General features: G+C 40.9%; 1 protein-coding gene across 1 annotated transcript in view; it reads right to left on the minus strand.

Moving 5' to 3' along the window:
• naa35 (N-alpha-acetyltransferase 35, NatC auxiliary subunit) overlaps positions 1–27,211 on the minus strand; it is a 78,028-nt gene that overhangs the window by 27,906 nt on the left and 22,911 nt on the right. Inside the window, exons 9-16 of the mRNA XM_059644628.1 lie at positions 26,253–26,303; positions 23,827–23,910; positions 19,165–19,279; positions 15,013–15,191; positions 13,333–13,392; positions 12,894–13,000; positions 10,471–10,537; positions 265–363 (exon numbers count right to left, since the gene is read on the minus strand). Coding sequence (XP_059500611.1) covers positions 265–363; positions 10,471–10,537; positions 12,894–13,000; positions 13,333–13,392; positions 15,013–15,191; positions 19,165–19,279; positions 23,827–23,910; positions 26,253–26,303 — 762 coding nt within the window. The remainder of the gene's footprint in view (positions 1–264; positions 364–10,470; positions 10,538–12,893; positions 13,001–13,332; positions 13,393–15,012; positions 15,192–19,164; positions 19,280–23,826; positions 23,911–26,252; positions 26,304–27,211) is intronic.

Genomic DNA, 27,211 nt, shown 5'->3' on the forward strand with positions numbered 1-27,211 from the left:
CATAACGGAGAACGGCATTTTTTTTGACGAAGGCAGGAAGTTCTTCTGGTGTCTTGACATATATTTATCTCTCAATAAATATCTCAAAACAGATTATCAGGTTTTTCTCATTTTTGCCTTTGGGACATCAGTGATTGTCATGCTTTGCTACATTCCACTTCAAAAATGACCTCATCAGGACATCTTGGAATGTCCTAAGGTTGTGAAAGGTATCATAGAAAACAAGTTCCTCCCCCTTTTCATTTCATTGTTCATGGAAAATACCTCATCCTGAAGAGTAGCAAATTCTTCTAGGCTGTGGCCAAGTTTATCCCTCTGGCGAGCTCTGTTGTGTCCATGAATCTGGATCAAACTACAAAATGGCTAGAAGAAATAAACCAATGGTTAATTAAGAACTCAGAAGTTTAAATCTTTCAAACTTTCCACTATGACTGTCAGTGTCACATATACAATAATATCCTTAAACTTCTGAAACCTGAACAAATTAGATATATATAAATCGTTAACATTTTATTTTTGCTGATTAAGCTCAGTTGGCTAGATAATTAGCATGTGGTACAGGTTTACCAAAATAGCAGGGGTTCAATCCATACATTCTACCCCTTCCTTGCCTCATTCTTAAATATATGGTAATACCTCTTAAGCTATAAGCAAATTTTCTCTTTAAAATAGACAGAGATGCCTACATTTCTCCTGAACTCTGGGCAGTTACTTACCTACCCTAAATTATAATACTTAATACAAGTAATGTGAAAGTGCTGGATGTAAAGAATGTTTTAATAATGCTTTTGTGATAAGTATATACAGACTGTTTAACTGAAGAGGCCAACGTTTTTGGTGTAATGTTTAACAATGTCATTTTAACATCCTTTTGCACTTCCAGACATGGTCTGTATTTTATCTTCACTGCTGCTATAGCAAAAAATATATTTTGCTACAAAGGTAGCAAAGTTTTAATTTTTTCTTTTAAAATAAATTCTGAGTATACTGCAGCAACAAATCACCAAAGACATCACCAACCCAAGGAAACCTAACCAGATAAATAGAAAGCGGGACATAACACCAGCGCTTCGTCGGAGGCTCACTGATGATGTTACCTAGAATGGTGATGAAACGTCTGAAAACGAACCTTCCAGCTCAGCGAGCAAACTCACATGCAGCAACAAATGGCCAAATGTGGGTGAAGGTATTTGTTCTTGATACTTAAATCTTATCACATAGTTGCAGGATAGCTCCATAAACCACTCTTCTGTATTTTCAATTTGGAAACAAGTAGACATTGTAAATATTGTAAATGGATGCTGAAACTATTCATAATTAGTTGCTTTTTCATTTTCAAAATAAACATCGAAGCACTCTGCCAACTCTCTACAATGATCCTTTCATTCGCACTGTGTTTGTATCGTTAACATTTTATTTTTGCTGATTGAAATAGATCTGAAACTCCACTGCTCTACATAACCGCTGCTTCCAAACCACAATTTTATTCCTCACCACTTCAATCTCGTCACATACTTTGATTACGGTTTTATATCCCCTTTTGCTGATAAATTCAGCAAATCAGCGAGATTGTAAGTTTACTTCTATAAATTGGTCAGAGGGGTTCATAGATCATAGAAGAACACAGAATCCCTGCAGTGTGGAAACAGGCCATTTAGCCTAACTAGTCCACACTGCCCCTCTGAAGAGCATCCCACCCAAGCTCATTTGCCCACCCCTGCATTTCACCATGTCTAACCCACCTAACCTAAACACCCCTGGACACGACGGGCAGTTTAGCACGGCCAGTCCACCAAACCTGCACATTTTTGGACTGTGGGAGGAAACCGGAACACCTGGAGGAAACCCATGTAGACACGGGCAGAATGTGCAAACTCCACACAGACAGTCACCCGAGGGTAGAACTGAACCTGGACCACTGAGCAACTGTGCCACCCCAATTCTAATTTAAAAAAAGCAGTTTTTAAGAATTGTAGTTAAAAAAAGCCAGTTGCTCTACGAAGCTCAAAAATTCTTGGAGGTTGACAGAGATGACCAACATACTTCAGGATGAAATGATAGCTCAGAATTGCCGAGGGAGTTTCAACTTCCAACTGGTAATTCTGTGCTTCCTAGAGCACTATGTGAATGTCTCTGACTCACAGCTAGAGTCACAGACAACAGATAGTTTTGCGGGAATTACTGAAATAATTACCCTGAAAATGTTTGACAAGATAAAAAAAACTTCATAAAAAAGATCCAACTCCTGAATAACTCCAGAACTGAACACCTCAATTATTCATAAGACCATCCCCACTTCCCAATCACCTCTTCATCCACTCAATCATATTCAACCTGGACCTTTAACCTTACAATATGGCAGTGACTACTGTGAGGACAATGGGGCTGTCTTGTCCACCTCCACTCTGGTTCTAAAATATTGTGGTAGAGCTCTTGAATGGATGCTGCACCCTGCATTTCTGGTAAAGTGGTCTTGGAAGAATCAGAAAGAAGTGCAGAGGTACACTGAAGTGGGGATAAAGTTCAAGCACAGTAGTAATCTGACAATGATTGCTGATCCTTGGAAGATCAGGGCTACTAATTTTTCATGACCTGCATTTATCTCTGAACACATTTTTGCAGACTGTTGTGAAATAACAGGTCTGGATTTCACAAAATTTACCATTGTCACAGCTACATTTAGCAGCATGATCTTCGGTTCCATTCTTTTTGAAGGCAGGTTTGGTGATGTAACATATAACATTACTAATGGATTTATTCTTGCAACAACACCAATCCTATTGCTCATCATAGCATGAGTAATGTTTAAACAAACAGCAGTACAGTTGTCCCACTTGGCAATTCTGATTCTATGGAATTATTCAGTAGTATGAATACTTCCTTTCTCATTGCCTAGTTTGTTAATACCTGACAAAAGAAAGTTCTAAAACTTCCCCTCGCCACACTGAAAATATGCTAATAATTGTGCTGTACAAAGTCCATTGTTTCTCAAGCACAACTGCAAATGCTTCACATATACAAAGCTTATCAAGGTCTCATTTCATTTCTTCTCAAGCACTTTGATTCTTCTGTAACATTAGAAAGATATGGCCTTCTAATTTCAAGCTGTATCTTCATTCATTGTCACTTTGCACATTTCTAAAGCATGTTTTGCTGATATAGGGCTGATAATCTGAAGAGGACACAAAATAAATGGCTAGCAGAACAGGAATAACTATTTCCGTTGGCTGATAGCACAAGGACTAAAGGACAAAGTTAAGATTTCGGACAAAAATTGCAAGGGGTTGTGAAGAAGAATTTTTTTAACGCGGTGAGTGGTAATGATCTGGAACTCCATGCCTATGAGGGTGGTGTGCTTGGAAACAATCAATGATTACAAAAAGAAACTAGATGGGCACTTGAAGAAAATTAACCAACAATGCTATGGGGCATCAAACAGGAGAGTGCGCCTGACTGCACAGTTGGAAGAAGAGCAGGCATGGACTTGATGGTCCAACAGGCACCTTGATGTTGGGAATGATGCTACGACTGGGTTTTCTTCTTTTAGTAATCCGAAATGCTGTTAAAAAGGATACTTCAAGGCCTTTTCTGGAACTAATGTTATATATGAGTTTTTAAATGACTATTGTTCTTTCTCTTGATCAACTCTAGTGACTTGTTCAATTCTAGCCACCTAGTCAATCTAAAATGACTAACCCCCAATTGCATAGTAGTTTGTTACAAATATTTCATTTTTGAAATAATTCACACACGTATGATCATAACTCATGAAACCACCAAATACAATGAAGTTCTTGCCAATGGTCTCCTTTACAGATGACTGGCAACAGCTCATTTTACTTCTTAGTGCAGTGACATCATTTCAAATTCATAACATGCAGGACAACTACAGACTAGTCCAAATTTCATTTCTCATCATGTGCTGCAGTCAAATCCTTTTATTAGTTTTCTCTTTCTGCACATCATGCTCTTAGAAAAGGGTGACGCCATGTTTAAACTAGTTGTTTGTGACCAGAAAATACTTCTTTGATTGGTTCATTAATTGGGCAACATGTGATGACTGTATGTGAATCAGCTGCATATTCAGACAAATTTGAAAAACTCCTGCACCAGTATAGTGAAAGCTGGAGTTGCCTGATGAATTGATGGGAAACTACCAAAATAATGGTCAAAGCCACAGGCTTGCAAATATGCTATTAATGATTGAGTTTACAAAGTAGGCTCTGGGAAAAGTTCTATGGACCCAAGGGATAAGAAAGTCCCAGTTTGAGAATGACTATATTAAACGGTAATATCCACTGTTTCCAGGGGTATAACAGAAAGAGTTTAATGGTAAGTTAACAAAACATTTAGTAATCTCTTTGTTAAGAAATCTATTCTTCTCAGGAGAGTCACTGTGGAGGGATCGGAGAACGGCTCTCGGGGTCAACAAGAATGCATCAAAAGAAACAAGCAGCGAACTTTCACGGATGACTGTGGCAGCATGGTGGCTCAGTGGTTAGCACTACTGCCTCACCATGCCGTGGATCTGGGTTTGATTCCACCCTCAGGCAACTCTCTGTGCACAGTTTGTACAACCTCTCCATGACTGTGTGGGTTTCATCCAGTTGTGCTGGTTTCCTCCCACAGTTCAAAGATGTACAGATTAGCTCGACTGGCTGTGCTAAATTGCTCATTGTATCTGGGAATGGGAAGACTGTGTGGGTTAGCCATGGGCTGGGTCGGTGTGGGATGTTGTTCAGAGACTCAACGGGTTGATTAGCCCGCTCCACACTGTTGGGATACTATGATTCTGTGACTGACTGTGAAATTACAAACTTCTCTGGATACCCAAAGACATAGCGAGTTTTGAGTAGATTTGTAGCTCAGGTTGAGGTTCTGGATGTGAGTTTGCTCGCTGAGCTGGAAGGTTAGTTTTCAGATGTTTCATCACCATTCTAGGTAACATCAGTGAGCCTCTGGTGAAGCGCTGGTGTTAGGTCCCGCTTTCTATTTATCTGTTTAGGTTTCCTTGGCTTGGTGATGTCATTTCCTGCGTTGGTGATGTCATTTCCAGTTCTTTTTCTCAGAGGGTGGTAGATGGGCTGCAAATCAACGTGTTTGTCAATGGAGTTCCGGTTGGAATGCCATGCTTCTAGGAATTCTTGTGTGTCTCTCGGTTTGGCTTGTCCTAGGATGGATGTGTTGTCAACAAACTCACAGAAGAAACCCAGCAAACTATCAGACAGTCGCACCAACATTAAGCAGAAAAAAGGAAGGAAACACACTCAATGCACAAGAAAGGAAAGCACTAAAAGAACTCAAAAAAAGATAAAAACATTGTTATCCTACCTGCAGACAAAGGACGCTTGACAGTCATTTTAAACCAACAGACTTCATTGAGAAAGCGAACGCACTGCTTGCAGATACCAACACTTACCAACAGGTGGCGATAGACCCGATCCCACAACTGGAGAACCGAATCACAGCCTTATGCAAAAAACTTCAAAAATCTGGAGAATTAAACAAGAGAGACTTCCAAAAAATGAAGTCAGATGGATCCAACACACCATGCTTCTATGGACTACCAAAAATGGGACAACACATCCATCCTAGGACAAGCCAAACAGAGACATGCATGAGAATTCCTAGAAGCATGGCATTCTAACCAGAACTCCATCGACAAACACATTGATTTGGAGCCCATTTACCACTCTGAGAAAAAGAACAGGAAATGACATCACCAAGCCAAGGAAAACTAAACAGATAAATAGAAAGCGGGACATAACACCAGCACTTCACCAGAGGCTCACTGATGTTACCTAGAATGGTGACGAAACGTCTGAAAATGAACCTTCTAGCTCAGTGAGCAAACTCATATCCAGAACCCAAAGACAGTGAGTAAACAGAACTCTGAGGCTGGTAGAGAAGAGGAGCAAGTTAAATAGCCAAGGCTTGCAAGAGCAAGGCAGAGAATGAGGTAAGAAAAATTAATTAAACTGCATTTATTTCAATGCCAGGGGACTGACAGGTAAGATAGATGAACTCAGGGAATGTTAGGAACATGGGACTGGGATACCATTGTTATTACAGAAATGTGGTCAGGGAAGGGCAGATTTGGCAGCTTAAATGTTCCTGGGTATGCCAGCTACAGGAAGAATAGAAAGGGGAGCAATACAGGAGGGAGAAACAGTGTTTTTGGTTACAGATAATATTACAGCTAAAGGTATATTCCAAGGAGAACACCCAGTGAAACTATAGGCAGTGGAACGGAGAAATAGGAAAGAGCTGATCACATTATTGGGATTTGTACTATCGATTCCGCAACAGTCAGTGGGAAATTGAGAAGCAAATTTTTAAGGAGATCTCAGTTATCTGTAAGAATAATAGGGTGGTAATGGTAAAGGATTTTAACTTTCCAAACATAGATTGGGACTGTCATAGTGTTAAGGGCTTGGATGGAGAGCAATGTCAGGTGTATACAAGAAAATTTTCTGATTCAGTATGTGGACATACCTATACGGAAGGAGCAAAACCTGATCTTTTCTTGAGAAGTAAGGCACAGCAAATGACTGAGGTGTCAGTGGGGGAGCACTTTGGGATCCTAATTCTATTAATTTTAAAATAGTTATGGAAAACAATAGACCAGATCAAAAAGGTAAAGTTCTGAATTGGAGGAAGGCCAATTTTGACAAGATTAGGTAGGAACTTTCAAAAGTTGATTGGGAGAGGCTATTTGCAGGTAAAGGGTTGTTTGGAAAGTGTGAGGCCTTTAAAAATGAGAGTGAGAGTTCAGAGACTGTATCTTCCTGTTAAGGTGAAGGGCAAGGCTGGTAAATGTAGGGAATAGAACAGCACGACACGGCATAGCAAATAATATAATAGAATATCCTTTATTATCACATGTATTCCAGTACAGAAGTACAGTGACTGCCTCTAATGGTGTCACGTGAGGTGCAAGTACCTAGGTACAAATCTTAGCTACAAAAAAAAGAGTAATTTTAAAAAAAGTAGCATTACTTAGTGTTTAAACAATAAGTCAGAAATAAATAAGCAATACTGGATGACAGAGAAATTGAGGCTCTAGTCAAGAAAAAAAGACGAAGCATATGTCAGGTGTAGACACCTGGGATGAATGAGTGAATCTGAGTGAATCCCTATGGGGGTATAAGGGCAGTAGGATTATACTCAAGAGGAATTTTAGGAGGGCCAAAAGACATGAGATAATTTTGGCAAATAGGGTTAAGGAGAATCCAAAGAGATTTTCCAAATACATTAAGGTCAAAAGAGTAACTAGGGAGAGTACAGGACCCCTTAAAGATCAACAAAACAGTCTATATGTGGAACTACAGGACATTGGTGAGATACTAAACAAATATTTTGTATCAGTATTTAGTGTGGAGAAGGGCATGAAGTAGAGAACTTGGGGAAATTAAAAAAATGGTATCTTGAAAAGTGTCCATATAACAGAAGAGGAGGTGCTAGACGCCTTAAAACTCAATCGTAGATAAATCCCCAAGACCTGGCCATGTGTATCCCAGAACTTTGTGGGAAGCTAGGGAAGCAATTGCTGGGCCTCTTGATGAGATATATGTATAACTGATAGTTGCATTTGGGGTGCTGGAAGACTGGACGTTGGCTATCGTGGTGCCATTATTTCATAAAGGTGGTAACAACAACTTAGGGAACTACAGACTGGTGATCTTGACGCAGCAATGGTGGGTACATTTTTGGAGGGGATTCCAAGAGAGAGAATTTATATGCATTTGGAAAGGCAAACACCAATTAGGCAGCCAACATTGCTCGGTGCATAGGAAATCGTGTTTCATTAACTTGATTTTGAAGAAGTAACAAAGAAGATTGATGAAGGCAGCATGGTAGATATGGGCTTTAGCAAGGTGTTTGACAAGGTTCTGCATGGTAGATTGGATAGCAAAGTGAGATCACATGGAGTTTTGGGAGAGTAAGCTAATTGGATAGAAAGTTAGCTTGAAGGTCGGAGACAGAATGGTGGTGGGAGGGTTGCTTTTCACACTGGAGGCCTGTGATCAGTGGTGTGTTGCAAGGTTTGATGCTGGGTCCAGCGTTTTTTTGTCATTTATATAAATGATTTGGATGTGAATACAGGTGGTATGGTTAGCAAGCTTGCAAATGACACTAAAATTGGTAGTGTGGTGGACAGTGAAGGTGGTTACCCCGGAGCACAACGGGTCCTGGTTCAGATGGGCCAATGGGCAAGGAGTGGCAGATGGAGTTTAATTTTGATAAATGTGAGATGTTGCATTTTGGTAAGGAAATTCAGGGCAGGACTTATGGTAGGGTGCTGGGGAATGTTGCCAAACAAGGGAACCTGGGGTGCAGGTGCAATTTCTTGAAAGTGGAGTAGCAAGTATCCAGAATGTTGAAGGTGGCATTTGGCAAGCTTGCCTTCATTGCTCAGTGAATTGAGTATAGTGGTTTGGGTGTCATGTTGCGGCTGTGCAGGGCATTGGTTAGGCCACTTCTAGAATACGCCTTCAGTTCTGGTCTCTCTGCTTTGGAAAGATGTTATTAAACTTGAGAAGGTTCAGAGAAAATTTACAAGGATGTTGCCAGGATTGGAGGATTTGAGCTACAAGGAGAGGCCGATTAAGCTGGAGCATTAGAGATGGAGAGGTGATCTTAGAGGTTTATAAAATCATGACACGCACAGCCATAGGGTGAATAGCCAAGGTCTTTTTTCCAGGGTAGGGGAGTCCAAAACTAGAGGGCATAAGTTTAAGGTAAGGAGGAAAGATTTAAAAGGGACCTAAGATGCAACTTTTTCATGCAGAGGGTGATGCATGTATGTAATGAGCTGTCAGAGCAAGTGGAGGCAGGACGTGGAATTACAACAATAAAATGGCATCTGGATGGATACCTTAATAGGAAGGACTTATAGATCTATGTACCAAATGCTGGCAAATAGTACTGATCACTTAAGCTATCTGCTCAGCATGGACGAGTTGGAATGAAGAGTCTGGTTCCATGTTGAATAACTCTATGATTCTAAACAACCTGTTCTGAGTACACATCTCTGGAACAAGTGGGGCTTGAACCCAGGTCTCTTGGTCCAGGGGAATGCCCTCTATGACTGCACCAAAAGATGGCCCCAGTAATGTTAAATTGACAAGATTATCAAATCAGGCGATTTCCCCACTCCTCCTTCATGTGATCCTGACATATACAGACACACCCAATCCCACATCCATAGAGTCAAATAGCTCTACTGATGTTAACTCTCTAGGTTCATATAAGAGACAGTAAGAACTGCTGATTCTGGAGTCAGATAACACAGTGTGGTACTGGAGGAACACAGCAGGCCAGGCAGCATCAGAGGAACAGGAAAGTTGACGTTTCGGGTCTGGATCCTTCTTCAGAAATGGGGGAGGGGGAAGGGAACTCAAATAAATTGAGCGGAGGGGTGGAGCTGGGTAAGGTAGGTGGGATGGTGATAGTTAAGTGCAGGTAGGGAGTGGTGGGGATTGGTCAGTGAGGTGGGAGAATCGGACAGGTCAAAGGAGGCAGGGATGAGAGGGAGGGTTGGTCATGGGACGAGGCTGGGGTGGGGACTTTGAAACTAGTAAAATCCACACTAAGACTGAGGGGTTGAAGTGGTTGTGACTGGAAGGTGGGGTCGTTTGTCAGGAACAGAGCGCAGGTGCTCGACAAAGCTGTCGCCGAGCCTCCGCCTGGTCTCACCGATGTAGCGGAGGCCAAATCTGGAGCAGTGGATGCAGTCAACATCTTCCAGTTGCGAACCACCAACTCCCCCACCACCGCACCCCCCCCGCCCCGACAACATGTCCATCCTGGGCCTTCTCCAGCATCACAACGACGCCACCTGGAAACTGGAGGAGCAGCACCTCATATTCCACCTTGGGAGCCTACAACCCAATGGTCTCAATATGGACTTAACTATCTTCAACATCTCCACACCCCTGGCCTTATCCCACGACCAATCTTCTCTCTCTTCCGCCTATCCACTCCTCCCACCTCACTGACCAATCCCCGCTACTGCATACCCGCACTCACCTATCACCATCCTACCTATCGACTCCAGCCCCACCCCTCCTCTCTATATTTGTTTCAGAGCTCCCTTCCCCCTCCCCAATTTCTGAAGAAGGGTCCCGACCAAAATGTCAGCTTTCTTGCTCCTCTGATGCTGTCTGGCCTGCTGTGTCCCTCCAGCTCCACGCTGTGTTATCTAGGTCCATATAAGAATGTTTTTTTCCAATAGATGTCAAAGCCCAGCAATATCCATGGAATCATCTGCCAGGAGACGAAGATTAGATCGAACAATAAAGAGAGAAAGGATAAAGTATAAGCAAATAGCAAACAGCACCAGTACAAAATATTTGTGTTGAATTTAATGAAAAATAAGAACCTAGAAACAATTTTTTCTAAAATAACAAAATTGCTACCCTTTGAGAAATTTTAAAGGTTATGCACCAAATGAGGCAATTTACTTACCCGAACACAGTGAGTAACAAATGAGTCTATATAATCCTTTGCTTGGTGATTATTGTAAAGGCAACATCTGAAATTAAATAAAAAGAAAAATTAGGACCATAATATTCATTTATTTTTACAAGACAAGAATATTCAGAAAGGACTTTTCTCAGGAGTTTAGGCTTAAATTTTTTTTCAAGATACTGATAAACTAACAGGATTTTCTGTTTTCATTTAAGTTAGATGCTTTTTCATTTCTATTCAAACTAAGCAGCCTGACCACCTCAACACTTTCAGTAGGATGCTTTTTAGTGTCTTGAGAATGTTTTTAGCACTTCTCTGTTGAGAAGTATATTCATAGAAAATTTAGATTATAATCCTCTTTCTCTGGTTCATTCTTGGAGACTAACTTTACTTGGAGCTTCGTTGCACAGTGCATCTTCTAAGTGGACATTTATTATGCCAAAGTCTAGGTGCTGAGTCTTGGTACTGTAGTGGCATCATGATTAAATATTGATCCTGCCCTTATATAACAGCCATATTTGTAACATATGGCCAGCATTACTGGAATAGTGGGTAGCAGCTGATCTTTCTCTTTCTCAACCTGGTGCAGGGATACTGTGTTTAAATACATTCAGCTCAAGACATGATACTATAAAGTATATTCAAATATTTGTCTCATCAAACAGCACTAATTTATAAAGCAATGTCCAATTTAGTCCCAGGTTAGTCAGGATCAGATTAATGCAGATAAATTGAAGGGCGTGGGCCTGGCAGACATTGGTGATAGGGAGGGGTGGAATAGTGGAGGGCTTTAAAAACAAGGATGTGACTTCTTTAAAAATAATTGAGGCATTGCTTAACTGGAAGCTAACGTAGAAGAGCAAGGTTTTTTGTAACTAAAAAAAAAACCAGCAGAATTTTGAATGTTCAAGTTTAGAGGGAAGAATGTGCATGGTCAGCCAGGAATATGTTCCAATTGTTGAGCCTTGCAGTCTCAAAGGTATGGATGTGGATTTCAGCCACAGGTAAGCTAAGACAGGAAACAGCCAATGTTAGAAGTGAAAATAGGCAATTTTAGTGTGTAGTCAGTAATGCTTCTCAGGCTCACGCATGAGACCAAGGTTGTGAGCAGCTGAACCTAGCCTTAAATAGTTGCCAGAAATGGCATCCGGAGCATGGGAATGGAAATGGAAACTGTAGTATCAGCTTAAGATAATAAGCTGCAATATTGTCGCTGAGGTAGGTTTTAAAGAATGCTTTAAATGGAGGAAAGCAAGATAGAGATGCAGAGAAGTGTAAGGAGGAAACTTCCAGAACTTGGTCCTGGACACCTGAACTGAATACATGGGAGTAATTATAATCAGGAAAGTTCAAGAGGCAGAATGAGTGCAGATACATGGGGGTTTGGGGGGGCTGGAGGAGCACAAAGAGAGAGGAGTGAAGTCACGTATGGATTTGAAACGAGAATTTTAAAATCAAAACATTACTTGATAAACAGTGTAAACCGGTGAGCACAGGGTGGCAGGGAAAAAGGATTCAATGAGCTCAAAATACAGCCAGATTATTGGGTGACCTTAAATTTGCAATGGGAGAATATGAGAAACTGGACATCGTCACTGGAACAGTCAAATATAGGAGTATTGAAAGGTGAATGAAAATTTCAGCAGCAACTGAACTGAGGCAGATGTGAATTCAGACAGTTTAATGAAGTCTTAGCACTGGCACCTATGTGATCAGAAGCTCATCTTGGGGTCAAAAATGACACTGAGATTGCAGGGAGACTGGTTTAGTCTCTGAATCTTGCAAAACAGAGGGATGGAATCAGTGTATGGGAAATGGAATTTGAAGTCAGGACCAAAAATGACATTTCAGTCTTCCTGATATTTAAACAGGAGTTTGTGCCCATCCAAATACTGGACATCAGATAAATACAGTCTGATAATTTAGCAACATTGGAGAAGTTGGAGATGTAGTGCTGAGGCAGAATTGAGAGTGATCAATGTATACATGTAAAGACCGCTGTGTTGTTGGATAACATTGCTAAGGAACAACATATTGATGAAAGGAGGGTAGTGGGGACAAGGATAAATCCTTGGGGGACACCAGAGGTAATGTGTGGAAGCTCGAAATTACACAAGTAAGAATGGAACCAAGTGAATACAACAGGCCCAGCAGCATCTCAGGAGCACAAAAGCCTACGTTTTGGGCCTAGACCCTTCAACAGAGAGCCATCCAGCCTCACATTTTATTATCTTGGATTCTCCAGCATTATCACATGGAACCGAGTAGTTTATTTCCAGCATTTTAAGTCAATTTGTGAATTGCATTGGAATGGCTCTACTGAACGTGATAAGCAGCAATTTATTTATTTAATATGAAGTTCAGATCAGCAAATGTAAAAACATTTCTCTTAAAAAAAAATCACTATTTTAGTTACTCACTTAGACGAAAGCACAGGAGGACTGACAAAATATCTCAAAGCATCTTTGATTATATCTTGCATCAGATGTATACCAAACACCTTTTTGTTATCAACCAAGAAAGTTGCCTGCAACAAAAATATTTGTTATAAATGTAAACTAACTGTAATAATTTTTGTTTCAAAATTGTGTGCAAATACTTTGGGATATTCAGGTCACAAACACACCATAACAGATACCTTTGAATTAGACAAATCAACTTAATTTGAAAAAAGCTGTCCTACATACTGTATTCAATACAGTACTTAAATTGAGGTCACTTAAAATTTGTGCAAGTTTGTTCGATTTTTAGCAGAAATCGCCATCGATTGCACGTAACATCCAAGTATAAGTGAATATGCAAACACAATGGAAGTGCAATCTTTTGAACATCGTATAGAATACATAAAAGCTTACCTACCTGTAACAAAGACCTAGAGAGCACACAAGGCGACTGTTCACTAAATTCACAGAAGAAGTCCTACAAAATAAAATGTTTAAAAACACACTAAAAGTAACCCGAAGAGTCAAATTTCAAATATTTTGAGATGAAAACAATCTTCAAGCACTCATACATATTGTTAAAATTATGTTTATGACAGCATTTGTCTATAAAATGTTTTTTGTGCAGGTGGCCATAAATTTTTGTAGAATCCTCAACTGAAAAAATGTCCACGCCGCTACTAGATAAACTGTATTTTTTCACTGGTTAAAATAAAACCTATTCAATCTAACATAATAGTTGAAAACAATTTGCAAGTTATTTAACACATAAAGATGAAAGCTAAATTTATATTTTCAATAAGGATACTTCACCAAGAGTCCACGCTTGAAATATTATTGTGTATGTGCTGTTTGTCTCTACAGTTTTCCATTTTAATTGATACTTCCAGCATTTTCAGTTTTTTTAAAAACTTTTTGTTCCATTTAACAATTGTGTTGCTATCCAAACAAATGTACAATCCAATATTCAATGACTACAGAAAGACAGTCAGTCTAGTTACTGTAGTTATGCCTTGGCTCCAAAGATCAAAAATCAGCTTTGATAGCTCTCTATGTTGCTGCAGGTGCCCACACAACAGAATTGTCATCACCAGGTCACTATCCCAGATTTTCCTAACGCCACAATGTGAGGACAACAACCATTATGACCATGGCTCTTCAAAGAAGGCCTCTTGCAGTAATTAGGAATCACATGCAAGTGTGGCTTCACTAGTGTTATTCACGTATCAAGAACGATAACTAAAAAGTTAATCTTTTGACAGATAATCACAAAAACAGCACTGATGGCAGCTGTGAAGTCTGTAGGCTACTCTGCCAACTAAAAGAGAAAGCGTGGCACTTTCAAAAAAAGTCTCTCAGGCAAATTGGAAAAAACAAAGAAAAAGCAGGGATAGTAGAAACTGCCAATGCTAGAGAAACTGAGATAACAAGGTGTAGAGCTGGATGAACAGAGCAGGCCAAGCAGCATCAGAGGAGCAGGAAAGCTGACGTTTCGGGTCTGGACCTTTCTTCAGAAAAACCCGAGACGTCAAGTTTTCCAGCTCCTCTGATGCTGCTTGGCCTGCTGTTTTCATCCAGCTCCATACCTTGTTATCTAAAGAAAAAGCAGGATTAGGTTTATAATATAAAACAGCTTTATAGAAGATTTACAAGCAGCTGGGAGTGATGAAAGAAAACAAAAAAAAAACAAGGATCTCAAAATAAATTGTTTTAACCTGCATAGCTGAAAAAGTATGAACAATTTCCTGCAGTTTGCTTTTCACTGAGTCCAGGAAAGTGACTCTGTATAAATTACATGACTTTTTTTGTTTCTTGGTTCAAAAGTGAGAAACTATTTTATCATGGGCATGAAATTACAGGTGTTGTGTTTCAGCAATCACACGGCAGTTCACTTCGAGTTTGCTTGCATCCATCTTTGTTTCCCCAATAACATTGGCATTGCACAGCAAAAAACTGCTTTACTGTGCTGTTAGAAGTTGGTGGCATAAATACAACTCCTGTTTCAAAGGATGTTTTATATTTCAAAGTCAGTTTATCCCCGAGAATCATCTGAACAGTTAAGAGGTTTTAGGAAATTATACATAAATATTGAACTTACCAAAATATTGTGCAAGTTTGTCAAGTTGACAACCTCACAAACCATCTTTATTCGCTCTATAAGTTTAGCAAAATAGTTGACCATATCCTCTCGTTTTATAATTTTTGCATAGCGAGGGAATGTTGGCGGTAACAATCTCTGATTCACCAGTGGTTCAAATCCCATCATTATAGGATGATCTATCAAAAATACAGTCATTGTTTTTGCTTCTGTATTTAGTTGTTTAAAAACATACAACTACAGTTTTAAAAATACAAAAAATTATATTATCATCATATCCACTTCAGATAGAAAATTTTAACAAACCAAATTAAGAGCCAAGTAAATAAAACAGAGATGCAGGGCCAGGTGATGTGTTGTACTGCATGTTGTGGGAGCTGGTGAACTCTATTATGGTTCATAGTGACCACATCTGCACCAAGTGTTAGTTGGTTGAGAAACTCCACCTCAGAGTTGGAGTCTGCACTTCAAACACTATGACACTTCAGGGAGGGGAAGAGTTACACTGTTTCAGAAGGCAATTAAAGTTCTTAGATCAACTCCTTGAATGTGGTCAGTTGTCAGAGATTGGAGGGTATGACTATGAGCAAGGCAGGTAGAAGGACCCTCAGCTCTTGGACTTGTCTAACAAGTTTGAGATTCTTGCTTTCTGTACGGACAAAGTAGGGGCTGTAAGCAGGATGAGCAAACTGATCGTAGCACCATAGTACAGGGATCACTCAAGAATGGAGAGAAAAAAGAGAAATATAGTTGTAATCGGGGACAGTACAATTAGGACTATTGACACTGCTCTCTGTGGCCAATATTGGGAATCCCAAAGGCTATGTTGCCTGCTTGGTGTACAGTTTCAGAATCTCTCATCTGGGCTGCAGAGGAACCTACAGTAGGGAAGAGAAGGTGAAAGATCCAGCTGTTGTGGTTTATGTAGGTATTACGGACATGGGTGGAATAAGGAAAAAAGGTTCTGCTGAGGGAAATGAGAAACTGGGAGCTAAATTAAAAAGCAGAACAAAAAAGGTAAGAAGCTTCAGATTACTACCTGGCATGGGGTCAACAAAGTTAAAGATGTAAACTTGTGACTCAAGAGGTTGATTGTGGGAGAAATCAGGTTCAAGTTCAGGGGACATTGGCACCAGTCACTCAGGAAGGAGGGAGCTGCTTTGATGGGACAAGCTCAATGTTTATCATACAAGGACCAGAGATCTGGCATAGCATGACTGAGGCTACGGTTTCAAACAAAATAGTTGAGTTTTGGGTTCAGTGGCATGGAAAATTAGAAAATCAGAGGTAAAGAAGATGGTAGAGTTGCACGTTAGGGTTGGGGCTGATTGTTACCAGAAATTAAAATAAAAAGGACAGAATGTGTAAATACCTTGTTGCACCAAGGAACCATAAATGTGTATAGAAATTTGATTAGAAAACAGATTTAAACCTATCTTTGCATCTTAATGCATGAAGCATTTGGAATAAGGTTGACAAACTGACAGTGCAAATCGAGGTAAAGTAGTATGATCTCATTGCCAGAACGGAACATGGTTACAAGATGATTAAAACTGGAAACATAACATATGGATATTTGACCTTTCAGAAAGACGGGGGGGGGTGGAAAAGTTGGTTGGGTAGCACTGTTAATAAGAAATGAAGTGAGGATAATATTATATACAGAGAAAATAAACTAAGAGGGCAAATAAGTGAGAAATTATAAAACCAGAAGAGTGCCTTTTAAATACATAAAAAAAGTGGACAGAGAAGTCATTGTGAACATAGGCCCCTTAGAAAATTAATCTGGATCAGTGGTTATGGGGAACAAGGAAATGGCAGAGGAGTTAAACAGATAATTTGCAGCAGTCTTTATAGTAGGAGATACTTTGAACATCCCATTAATACGAAAGAATATGGTGTTTGGAATTAAGTACCATCATGATCACTGAAGATATATTATTAGAAAAACGATTGGGACTAAAGGAAGATATGTCCCTCTGCCCTGATGGCTCGCACCCTAGGATACTAAAGAGGTAGCTATAGAGATAGTGGGTGCATTGGCTGTATTTTTCCAAAACTCCTTTGATTGTGGAGAATTATCACAGGATTACAACACTGCCAATGTGATGTGAACATTCAAAAAGGGAGGGAGGCAAATGCAGGTAATTACAGGCTGATGAGCCTAACATCTCTACAGCTGTAAAAGCATTGGGGTCAATTATTAAGGAATTAATAGGACATGTGGAAAATCCAAATTTAAACAAGCAAAGTCAGCACAGCTTCATGAAAGGGAAATTGTGAGAGACTAATTTATTAGCTTTCTAAGTTTCAACCAGACTGGATTGGGGTGGGGGGTGCAGAAGATGTGTTGTATTTGAACTTCCAGAAGGCGTTTGGCAAGGTACCTCACAAAAGTTTGTGTCGTAACAGCCTATGGTGTTGGAGGTAGTATACTGGCATGGATACAGAACTGGCTAATTGGCAAGAAACAGCAAGTGGGAATAAGGGGAGCTTTTGCCTGAGACCAGTGGGGTTCCATCGAGATCAGTGTTGGGACTGCAACTGTTTACAACATACATTAACTACTCAGAAGGAGGACAATGTACTGTAGCCAAATCTGCAGGCGACACAAAAATAGGTGGCAAGGTAGGTTATAAGATGATACAAATGGTTTAAAGAGAAATTTTGATAGGTTAACTAAGTAGGCAAAAAATGGCAAATGGAGTTTAAGGTGGGAAAATGTAAAGTTGTTCATTCTGGAAGGGAAAACAAAAGAACAGAATGCAGAAAAATGGCAGAAACTTGAAAAACAAAGACTTGGGATACTTGTGCATGAAACACATAGCTTGCATACTGATGCAGTAGATAAGCAAGGCGGCTAATGGAATTTTGGCCCTTATTTCAAGGGTGTTGGAGCATAAGAGTATGGAAGTCTTACTGTGGGTGCTAGTGAGACAACTTCGAGTTTTGTAAGCAGTTTTTGTTCCCTTACTTAATGAAAGATATTATTTTATTGGAAGCAGTTCACAAAGGATTCACTAGGATGATCCATGGTATGGAGGGATTGTCTTATGAGCAAATGCTAAGCAGGTTGGTCTACACTCATTAGAATTTTGAAGAATGAGAGGTGATCTCATTGAAATACACAGAATTTTAAGGGACTTGACAGGGTAAATGGTAAGGGGATGCTTCCTTTCATGGGAGAGCCTAAAACCGGTTAGCATAGTCTCAGAATTAAGGAGTGCCTATTCACAACAGTGAGAAGATATTCCTCCTCATCTGAGTTGAGAATATTTGTAATTCCGTGACAGGGAGATGTGGAGCAGAGAGCGTGTGTGCGTGTGCGGGTGTGCTATATCTATGTCAGCCTTATAGATTCTTGATCAGTTGGGGAGTCACGGGTAATAGGGAAAGGGCAGGGCAAGGAAGTGGATGTGAGGAGTATCGTGCCAGCCGTGATACACAGCTAGGTAGGGGGGCCAAAAGGCCTATTCCCATTCCTATTTCTTACGGTCTTGGGTATAACCCTCATACATCAAGCTAGGAATGTCCAAGCTTGGTATAAGTGTGGCACAACCGAATATCTTGAACTGAAGGGCCATGTGCAATGTTTAGATCCTAAATTTTAGTGATAAAGTTTGCTGACACTAATAGATAATGAAATTCTAATTTCAAAATTACGCACTACCAAGACAGAAGCATCAGAACAGCCCTTTTCAAAATTCAATGCTTTTTAAACAGAAGAAAAATGAAAAATATAAACCCACAACTCCTCAACTTTTTCCACTGTACCTGTCCTACCACACAAGCCTCAAACTCCAAGGATCCAGTGACACTTGGGTCTGAGGTCAACTGCATTCCAAGCTGTGACCACTGTTCCCTGTGGCATTGCTGGGATTGAAGAGCTGCCAGGTTTCCGGCTGGATAGCAGTTCTTGGAGGCAGGATATGGTGTTTCAGAGGGCTGGAAATCATAACCTCAAGCAGCTATTTATCAAATGTATGTAAAGTTCAGTCAAAGCTTTAGGGCCAATGGTAATGCATTTGTACCTGGTATTCCAGCCAATGGGCAGGACACTGACTCTGCATTAAATCCCAGCTTCTGGTTTAACTCAGTACTGTTTTAAAGAATGTGTGAAATAGCTACAAGGTAGAAAACATTATTTTGTACCTCCTTTTGTAGTATCATTTTGGGCCTGAATGCCATGGTGGATGGAGTTTTGTACAGCAGGAAGAAGATCAGAAGCTTGAGTCATAAGCTTCTGGGCTTCACTTATTGCACTCATCTAGAAAATCAAGATACTGCATTAGACTTTAGCTTTAGTTTTAAACCTTCGTCATCATTATAATGTCAGTGATCTACCCAAAACTTATTTCACACAGTGCATCAAAACAAAGTTGTCAGCCTTCCACTATATTTCTATCTATGAAATTGTACAACTGCAATTTAAGTCAGTGCTGGGGGGAGATGGGCACATTTTCTACATTTAGCCAAGGGAAACCAGCTTTCTTCTCTTTGGTTGAGCTGAGAATCATCGTATACAGCATCTCACCTCTCCTTGTTCTCACCTACAGAAATAAACAATACTAACAGTGCTGTGGATCACAGTAACTGTGAGAAAGTGCTTTTTCAAGGCTATTTTACAAGCCTGAAAGCAGTGCATTGCAGTCAAAAGGCTGCATGGAAGCTCTACAATAAAGAAAACAATTATGCAATATCATGAGACAACTTATCAATATGTACCCATCCAATTTATAATGCAGGGAAACCTCCTTATTGGTGCGACAATGTTTCTTAGGCCATTGTGTACAAAAACTAAATCACGTGCATGCAAATGTGCCCACTTTATGTGGCAGGGACTGCATTATATCAATGGGCTGAAATTTGATACACACTCTTATTCACACTCATCAGCCAGCATATTCATGGGAAGAGATATGCCAAGAATGTGTATCTCTAGAACATGACTGATTCACACCACTCATCTGTTTGCTTCACACAAGCAACATCCAAGTCTCTCCTATTACTTTTAAGAACTTGCAAGACTTGTGGAGAAAGTTTCTCTATAGATACACTCACTCAGAGATAAGACTGGTACAGTCAATGAATGCTAGAAATGTATAGCATGGAAACAGACCCCTGCTGACCAGATATCCTACATTAATCTAGTCCTATTTCTCACCATTTGGCTCATATCCCAGTAAACACTTCCTACTCGTATACTGAACCAGAGGACTTTTAAATATTGTAATTGCACCAGATTCTGCCAATTTCTCCTGCAGCTCATTCCATCCATGCACCACACTCATCATGAAAGGTTGCTCCTTAGGTCCTATCAAAATACTTCATCTCTTACCTTGAACCTATGCTGTCCAGTTTTGGGCTCCCCTAACCTGGGGAAAAGACCTCTTCATCCTATCCACACCCCTCAAGATTTTATAAACTCCCAAGGTCAACCATCAGCCTCAGACGCTGCAGGGCAAGTAGCCCCAGCCTATTCAACTTATCCTTTTAGTTCAAACCCTCCAACCCTGACAACATCCTTGTAAGTTTTTTCTCTCTGAATCAAGCCCTACTGTAGGGATTGAACTCCGACATCCCAGTGCAGGATTGAGTGAGTGTTTAATCCCTACCAGGAGCTGCTGATTTTCAGATATAATGAAAGCCAAGGACCTATTCAGTCTACTTGGCAGATGTAGAAGATCCAATTGCACTATTTTGAAGAACAGCAGGGGAATTATCCAGTGTGCTGACCAATATGTGTCCTTCAAACAACATTGCAAAAGAACAAATAATTACCAAACTGCTGTTTGAGGGAATTTGCTGAATGCAAATTAATTTCTGCAGTCCCTACATTACAGCAGTATCTATACACTTACAAAAATAAATTATAGTAAGCATGCATACTGGAATAAATTCCAAGCTGAATAAAATGTTCTTCAATGAATTTCATGCAACATTTGTGAAACATACTTTCATTTTACGCATGCCTATTAGCCTCTAGTTTAAATGAGTAGACAAAGGGAAACATTCTCATTCAATCAGACACATGTAAACATAAATGCCCATTAGAGAATACTTGTATTACGTAAACATAGAATTTAATTTGTAGGCCACCAGATTCCATTTCAATTGTAGTGAAGACTATTTTCATTGTGTGAAAATCCATTATAAAAATACTTATGTTCATATACACTGAGCAGAACTTCTCCATTCTGTAGCTAAATATTATTTCCAGCAAGCTTCTGAGGGGTTCCCTACCATGACCTGTGGTGACTCTTCTCGTGTGAGCTCGCACTGGTCACCTCACTAATTATGCAACAGGCTCTATGGCACTCTTCTCATTCAATGCAAAGACTGAAATGCTCACCATTGCCAGGCACTTGCGCCATGGATGCTATTTATAAAAATAGCTGTTCAACACTTTAAATGAGGCATGCTGGGAACTGTCCCATCTTAATCTGCTGCTCCACCATTATTGGTGACAAGATGTCACAAAGGGAAATCAGCATCCTGCTTTGGAGCAAGTAACCTGGAGGTGCTGGTGGATGGGGTGTTAAGAAACAAGGGATATCCTCCTTCTTGTGGACTGTCAAAGGAGGCCCCAGTACCACACTCAGGCCAGATAGCAGCGTGGGCGCCATTTCACACACCAAGTGAAATGCCAAGAAGTCCTGGAAGAAGGTTAACGATCTTCTGGAATCCTCAATGGGAAGTACTACTGTTTTCTCCCCATTCCTGATACACTAATTCTGCCACAGTACAGCTGCATCACTAAGGTTAATTTGACCATGGCTTTCACCATAGCATGCTGCACTCAATAACTCTCATCCATCTCATGATCCTAAACAATTACACCTTCCAGCCCTCTGCACCTTCCACTCACTCATTTGAGACGCTTCACCATATGCGCTGCTCCTGCAAAACCATGAGCAGTTGTTCCATTTACTTTCAAACTTAATCCCTCTCTTGGTCTCACAGCAACAGAAAACATCTCATTATTGAGTAGTGCATAATAACAGTCAGCAATGTGGTTGATACACCTGTAAGGAGATTCTTGAGATAGCTGGGATAGGGACTGCTCATGTGGAGAGACTGAGACTTCCAGGTCAAGACAAATCAGTCTTTAACCCCAATTGCACAACTAATGGCTATCTATTCCTACAGGCACTTGGAATATTTATACAGAGATCACCTCAAAAGTGTCAGCCACTTGGGCAATCAGATCCTCTGCCACATCTGAGGAAGAAGCCAAAGAGCCCTTAGGGAATGCACCAATAAGCCTTTCTCCTACACCCTTCACTAGTTCAGAGACTTTTACTTCGCTAGTTCTCTATCTACTTTAGATTTGGGAACACTATCTAGCAGACATATCTCTGCAAAGAGTCAAGAAAGGAATGCCCAAGGTCTCTGGCACTCAGATGACAGCCAGAGACCAGACATCTACTCTACTTCAGGCAGGAGGGGCCCCCATGGTGTCAGCCATAAATTACTTCATATGTATGCACATGTAGTTACGGGAACAGGGCTGCCAGAAACACTTGGTAAACTGGATTGAAGGTTGGAGCAGTCCACTAACACGGTCTTGTGCTATGCTGGCCTCTGACAGCATTCACCTTGCTGTCTTTATGGACAGGTTGAGAGGCGCCATAGAAAACCAGGAACAACAAAACGTGCAGTGTGGCAGCGAAAAACACCCCGAGACTTGCACTCCGTGGCTTTAGACATCCGTATCCTTTTAATCATTGCCAAATCAATTTCTCGTTGGTTGAAAATGAAAATTTTTAATTGCATATTGATTCAGATGTTGGAGATTTTTAAAATGTTAAGAGTAATTTTTTTTTTTATTTCTCCTGCCATTTCCTTTTATTTCCTTCAATTTCTTTCTGTAGCTGATCTAACTGGAATCCACATTATTCCCTTCCCTGTTACTTAAGATTCTTTCCTCGATCCTCAAATTTAATTAGTCTGCAGAAGAGCTATTGGTCCCACCATTCACCAAGATCCAGGTGCCCTGTTGGCTTAGAAGGGCTCATAGTTCATGCCATTTGCAATGCAAAGATGTGTTTCAAGAGACTAACGGTTATCTGGGATTTCAACCAAGAATACATAATAACACATGGCTGAGAGCCCAGATAACCATTTAGAGTGATGAAAAACTTGATCCCCAACTTGGTTCGAAGGTTGGAACAGATCTTTTAAAATGTCAGATTTCCGAGATGTAGAAGTTGGAAAATCAGCCAAACAATGAAATTTTCTTATCACTGCTTTAATCCATGGCCTCTGATTTATCCTTCCCTATTTTTTTTCTCATTTACCTCAAGAACAGGTATTAGGCATTACATGACTAATGGAGAACATCCACTGTGGGCATTTCTAACAGGTTTCCTGTAGATGGTATTCAAGAAAGGAATTGGTGCATATGTCAACTGTACCATCTTCAAAACTAAAGTTGCTGTGATCAGTACTAAAAATAGTGCACGTAAAGCCTAATACATTCACAGCCATTATGGTTCCGACACATGTTTCTTAAGCCATTTCAGCCTTTGGATTAGCCCTTGCTTGCATCTTCAATAATAGAAAATAAATCACTTCTAAGGTTCTGTGTTTTCAATCAAGCACCAGCACACATTTGAAAAAGGACTCTTTTTCATGCCAATATGTTACCAACATGCCAACAGATAAGAAATCCAGTCAAGTCATGAAACTTGTGTATTGACTTCAGTAGATCCCTTGCTCTTAAGCACATTCAATTTATGAAAATTATTCTAGAAACAAGTATTTTGTTCATTTTGATTATGTTGAAAAGCCTCCACAAATAATATGTCTCACCTCTTTCTTTGTAAAAGCAATCAGGGCTGTCAATAATAACCGAGTAAATTTTATCCTACTGAAAACTGCTGTACATTGTTGATGCTGAAACATTAGAAGTAGCCATATTAGAATTTCAAATATCAAAATGGAAATATTTAAATCACAATTTTAACAGAAGCCGAAACAGGATTCAATTCTACCCCTCCTCTCTCTTCTTGTAAAGGAATTAAACAAATTATATTCCCAATAAGATTTAAGTATAACCATTCTTTCAAAGCTATTTGTGTCAGAAATTACAAAATTCTGGGTACAGACCAGAATCATAGTGATTCATACAAAATATACTGTGCTGAAAGAGGCCATTGAGCCCATCAAGTCTGCACCGACCATCTGAAGAGCATCCCATCCAGACCGACTCACACCCATCTCCACCACCTCACATTTACTACAGCTAATTCATCTAGCCTCCACATCCCTGGACATTATGAGCAATTTAGCATGGCCAACCCACCTGCACATCTTTAGACTGTGGGAGGAAACTGCAATACTTACAGGAAACCCACACAAACAAAGGGAGAATGCGCAACTACACAGGCACCCAAGCTGGAAGTGAACCTGGGACCCTACCACTGAGGCAAAAGTGTCAAACACTAAGCCAATGTGCCGCCCTTAGGCGCACCCTTGTGCAAGTTTATATTACTGGATTTTCTCCAGTTTATCCTTTAAGCTAAGAAATGTTTTTGAAAGGTATGAAGATCTAACAACAGCGTGCAAAACATGGGCAGTGGGCAAATTCATCCCTGAAAGACTACAAAATGAGTTGGAAAATTCAATCACAGGACAATCTCAGAACATAACTGATCAAATTGGTAAGGAAAAGCACTTCCAATGACAGGCTGGTTAGGCTTGTATTTTGAGCTCAAAGATTCACTGAACCTATCAGTGATAGGTATGGTAAAGAAACAACCTGCCACTGGAGAAGCAGTAACCAGTTGATTAAACAATAAATAAATTTAACAGAATACCGGAGGAGACTTTTGCTTAAGTGTGTGTTGGAGCAGGCTTTTGTTGAGGTCTTTCTGCTGGACTGGGGCCGGCACACTGGCTCAGTGGTTAGCACTGCTGCCTCACAGCGCTAGGAACCCGGGTTCGTTTCCACCCTTGGGCGACTGTCTGTGTGAGTTGGACATTCTCCCAATGTCTGCGTAGGTTTTTTCCCGGGTGCTCCGGTTTCCTCCCACAGTCCAAAGATGTGCAAACTAGGTGATTCAGCCATGCTACATTGCCCACAGTGTTCAGGGATGCGTAGATTAGGTGGGCTATTGGGGGATAGGTCTGGGTCGGATGCTCTGAGAGTTGGTGTGGACTTGTTGGGCTGAAGGTCTGTTTCCGCACTGTGGGGATTCCAAGATGATTCTATGATGATGTCTGAGGAACCTTTTGCTAGGGCAAACTTTTATCAGATCCAAGGTAGTAGCTGGGAGATAGAGGCCGTTAGGCTTCAAGGGAGGTTTGGCAAGAAGGTGGCTGTGAGTGGGAGCGGTGGAAGAAATACACAAGGGATAGATGAAGACTGCAAGGTGGGTGAGAGATAGGGGGCACTTGCAAAGGACAGTAAACAATTTTAAACCTGTCAAAAAATGAAGAGAGATAACAAGGTGTAGAGCTGGATGAACACAGCAGGCCAAGCAGCAGAGGAGCAGGAAGGCTGACGTTTTGGGCCTAGACCCTCCTTCTGTTTTTTCTGAAGAAGGGTCTAGGTCCGAAATGTCAGCTTCCCTTCTCCCCGGATGCTGGTGGGCCCGCTGTGTTCATCCAGCTCTACACCTTGTTATCTCAGATTCTCCAGCATCTGCAGTTCCTACTATCTCTGAAACAAAGGAAGAAACTGCTCACTGGGATCCAGGTAAACTTGAAATTAAGGTAATTAATTCCTTGCAAACAAATGTGGAATCTCTAAGTTTAGTCTATGTAACTTCTACAGCTTGTGGATGGGAAAATTCTGTGGCTTGTTTTTGTAGTGAATAGTATCGATTGTTAAATTTAAATCAGAATTTCTGATCCGAGATGCAGTGAAAAGAGTAACAAACAACCACTTAAAACTTTCCAACTTTGTGTATGGAAACGCATTAACTGTGATCTCACTGGTATGTGGAATGTGTGCTTAAGGTAAAGAAAGAGAATGAGAATGAGAGTGAGGGAGAAGGAGAAGACTGGCCATAGTAAATCATATTTCCTGCAACATATTAGACAGGGTGGGTGGTCTATATTGGATGAGGCTGTCAGCACACAATCAATAAATACTTGTGTCAGCTAGTGTAATCATGACATCTGATATTCCCCCGCCTTTTGCTAGATGCATATTTCACCTCTTGGTTTCTCTTTTATATGTGGACTTCCATTCAATCACCACAAACAATACACTTAGAGACATGAATTCTTACTTCAAGTTCAACCTCTGGATTGCGTTCTTCTCCTTGCCGACTTCTGGTGCTCTGTTTGGTGTGGGGGTCAGGGGAGAATAAACATATTAGTCCTGCTGTGCAACACATCAGAAAAACAAAACTTTTCAATTAGATCTCCAGCAAAAAAAACTGCTCTGAGAATACCTGCATACACTCGAGCAACTGAACAATCAGAACCAGGACTAAAATTACAAATTACTAAAATTACTCCCCAGAGGAGCTCGAACAGTTCATCCACTTCACCAACACCTTCCACCCCAACCTTCAGTTCACCTGGGCCATCTCCAGCACATCCCTCACCTTCCTGGACCTCTCAGTCTCCATCTCAGGCAACCAGCTTGGAACTGATGTCCATTTCAAGCCCACCGACTCCCACAGCTACCTAGAATACACCTCCTCCCACCCACCCTCCTGCAAAAATTCCATCCCCTATTCCCAATTCCTCCACCTCCACCGCATCTGCTCCCACGACAAGACATTCCACTCCCGCACATCCCAGATGTCCAAATTCTTCAAGGACCGCAAATTTCCCCCCACAGTGATCGAGAACGCCCTTGACCGCGTCTCCCGTATTTCCCGCAACGCGTCTCTCACACCCCGCCCCCGCCACAACCGCCCTAAGAGGATCCCCCTCGTTCTCACACACCACCCCACCAACCTCCGGATACAACGCATCATCCTCTGACACTTCCGCCATCTACAATCCGACCCCACCACCCAAGACATTTTTCCATCCCCACCCCTGTCTGCTTTCCGGAGAGACCACTCTCTCCGTGACTCCCTTGTTCGCTCCACACTGCCCTCCAACCCCACCACACCTGGCACCTTCCCCTGCAACCGCAGGAAATGCTACACTTGCCCCCACACCCCTATCCCAGGCCCCAAGATCACATTCCACATTAAGCAGAGGTTCACCTGCACATCTGCCAATGTGGTGT

This window comes from Stegostoma tigrinum, chromosome 3, assembly GCF_030684315.1.
Source record: "Stegostoma tigrinum isolate sSteTig4 chromosome 3, sSteTig4.hap1, whole genome shotgun sequence".
Taxonomy (NCBI): Eukaryota; Metazoa; Chordata; class Chondrichthyes; order Orectolobiformes; family Stegostomatidae; genus Stegostoma; species Stegostoma tigrinum.